The following is a 2500-nucleotide window of genomic DNA, read 5'->3' as shown; positions in this document are numbered from 1 at the left end:
ACAGAATCACATTACTCACATTAATCAATATTTAATTAAGCCTTTGTTTAAAGTACATGTGGTATTTTAATTTATTCTAAAGTAATGTATGAAATATAAATTAAAATGAAGACAGCAAAATTAATGTTCAACACAAGACCTGTCTGTTTGCTTCCATATAAAGTGGAACACTGTTCGTTCGAAGACAAGTTCCCGTTTTCATGACATACGCATGACACCGGATGATGTTGTTGTGGTCTATGTCTGTCAGTGTGCCACTCCACGAAGAAAGTTCTTTTGTGTACAATGTAACATCATCCTCTTGCACAAAGTCATAAATGTCTGGAAAGAGAGGATCAGACACTGAGAGGCCCTGCCAGGATGGAGGGTGTAAACAGCAGGTTGCAAGTAATGCAGGTTAGGGTTGCAAGTCATTGTTTCACCAAAGCTGAAACAACCCAAACCTTTACTAATGCTAACATTAGGCCTAAAAAATAATGTTTAAGCCTAAGGTTAGCTTTTTTGTAAAGGTTTGATGGGAAAACAATGACCTGCAACCCTAACCTACAACCTGCAACTTGCACTTTACACCTTCTGCTGCCAGGATGACCTGCATAGCTGTTGGTTCTGTCTGCACACAGTTTCGCACAAAAATGAGAGGGAAAGCAGCCAAAAAGAGCAGCCAAGCTTCAAGTCCCTTTTAGTTATTGACATTCACCTATGTAAGGCCCCTAGCTAGAACAAGTGAGCTTACACTTACGTCTTTTCAACTTAAATGTGCAATTGATTTACACGAAATGGTGGAAAGGTGTAATGCACCCATTGCTTGGCAACAGGCAAAAGGGCAAGTGAAAAATCAGAGTCCTACAATCATGCATGGGCAAAAGTTGTTGAGACACATGAAAATTACCCACTGAAGTTGAATCAACCTTTTTTATCCTTGGTGTAAATTCTCCTCTCTCCCCTCATGAAAGGTAGCCTCCCCTTCCCCCTTTTACGATGTTGGAAACAAATAAACATCCATGAAGCGTTTTGCAACATTGTTTGGGGGAGGGGGGATGGAGAGGGGGGGGGGGGGGGTGACTACAGATACAAAATACTATTCATAATTGTTAGTTCACAAGCATTAGCTTTGGTAAATTGTCTCAACACTTTTGTCCATGATTGTAGGCAGAATTTGTCTACGACTTCCGTAAACACCTGTCGGATCTGCAGGTCGGAGTTCTAAGTACATGTAGCTCAATGGGTATAGAGCCTACCACCAGTGTTTACGGAGATCGTAGGTTCAATTCCCGCCTGTACAGGACTCTGATTTTTCACTCGCCTTTTGCATGTTGCCAAGCAACTTGCATCCTATGCAATAATTATTATTAGTATAAATACACAGGTGATTATACAAAATCGCACGCTCTCATTGGCTCGCTATCTCGGATTATCAGCCGATAATCACCTCGACGGACAAAATGGCTGCCAGTAGTTGTTTTGCCACTTTAAGTGAAGATGATTTCACGTTGAAATGTTTTTTTTTCTTCTCTTTTTTGAAATAATCACCTGTGTACTTATACTAAAACAATTATTCGCCTCAGGCTCAGTGAGTATCGGTGAATATTCACCCCGAATTCGTCTCGGTGAATATTCACCGATAATCACTTCGCCTTCGGCGAATAATTGTTAAATGTATTTAGAAAAACTGTGGCCAAAGTTAAGTTTTTCACTTTGAAGTGTAATTTCATTCTATGGCTTTTAAAATTATTAATTTTTGTGCAACATGCAAGAGGTTATGCACTGCTTACAGTACTAGATTTTGTTGTGATTACTTCATTTTGAAAAAAAATGTCAGTTATGATGATGACGAGACAATGCAATGCTAGAAAAATTGTTTACCAGTATTTACGATTTACAATAAAATCACCTATTTTGCTGCTAACAGATTCCCTAAAATTTCCTTCCATCTCAGCAGAACCAGTCATCACATTTTCCACTTTCTTGGGCTTCTGAAACTGTTTATTCACCAGATAGGGAATGAGTTCCCCCTTTATTGACCTGATTGATCTAAAAGATGAGGTCAAGATCGCAGTTTATTTACATTGTAAGGTAATGAGAAAAAAAAAAAAATTCTCCACTCACCACAGTATGTGACAGTATTATTTTTTTTGCCCTTTCTTCCATCAAAGCAGTTAATGTACCAAACCATTATTGATTTCATAACTGGGGTTTTGGGTATTCCAATGATCAACTGAAGGTGTTCAAGGCTGTTGCCCAACAGGAGCCCGGTAGCCTGGGGCTCCCAAAGAATAGCTCTGGGCGCCTTAATTTTTCACAGCAACACCTTTCACTTCATATGTTGGGCTCCTAAGTTCACAGCGTTAAGCTCTGAGGGCCCCTTTAAAATTTTCTTAGGCAGCGGCCTTGGTGTTTGCAAACTTAAAGTGGAATCTGCCAAGGGTGATTCTACTTGACAAGACTTACATTATTCCAGAAAATAACACCACTTTTTAATAATTATTTATTTTACAGTATA

General features: G+C 39.1%; 1 protein-coding gene across 1 annotated transcript in view; it reads right to left on the bottom strand.

The window, feature by feature from the left end:
* The window catches only part of LOC137974374 (translation initiation factor eIF2B subunit gamma-like), a 23720-nt gene that overhangs the window by 13944 nt on the left and 7276 nt on the right, over positions 1-2500 (bottom strand). The window contains exons 6-7 of the mRNA XM_068821321.1: positions 1892-2031; positions 140-321 (exon numbers count right to left, since the gene is read on the bottom strand). Coding sequence (XP_068677422.1) covers positions 140-321; positions 1892-2031 — 322 coding nt within the window. The remainder of the gene's footprint in view (positions 1-139; positions 322-1891; positions 2032-2500) is intronic.

This window comes from Montipora foliosa, chromosome 10 (assembly GCF_036669935.1).
Source record: "Montipora foliosa isolate CH-2021 chromosome 10, ASM3666993v2, whole genome shotgun sequence".
Classification (NCBI taxonomy): Eukaryota; Metazoa; Cnidaria; class Anthozoa; order Scleractinia; family Acroporidae; genus Montipora; species Montipora foliosa.
This window is presented reverse-complemented; position numbering and strand designations above follow the sequence as displayed.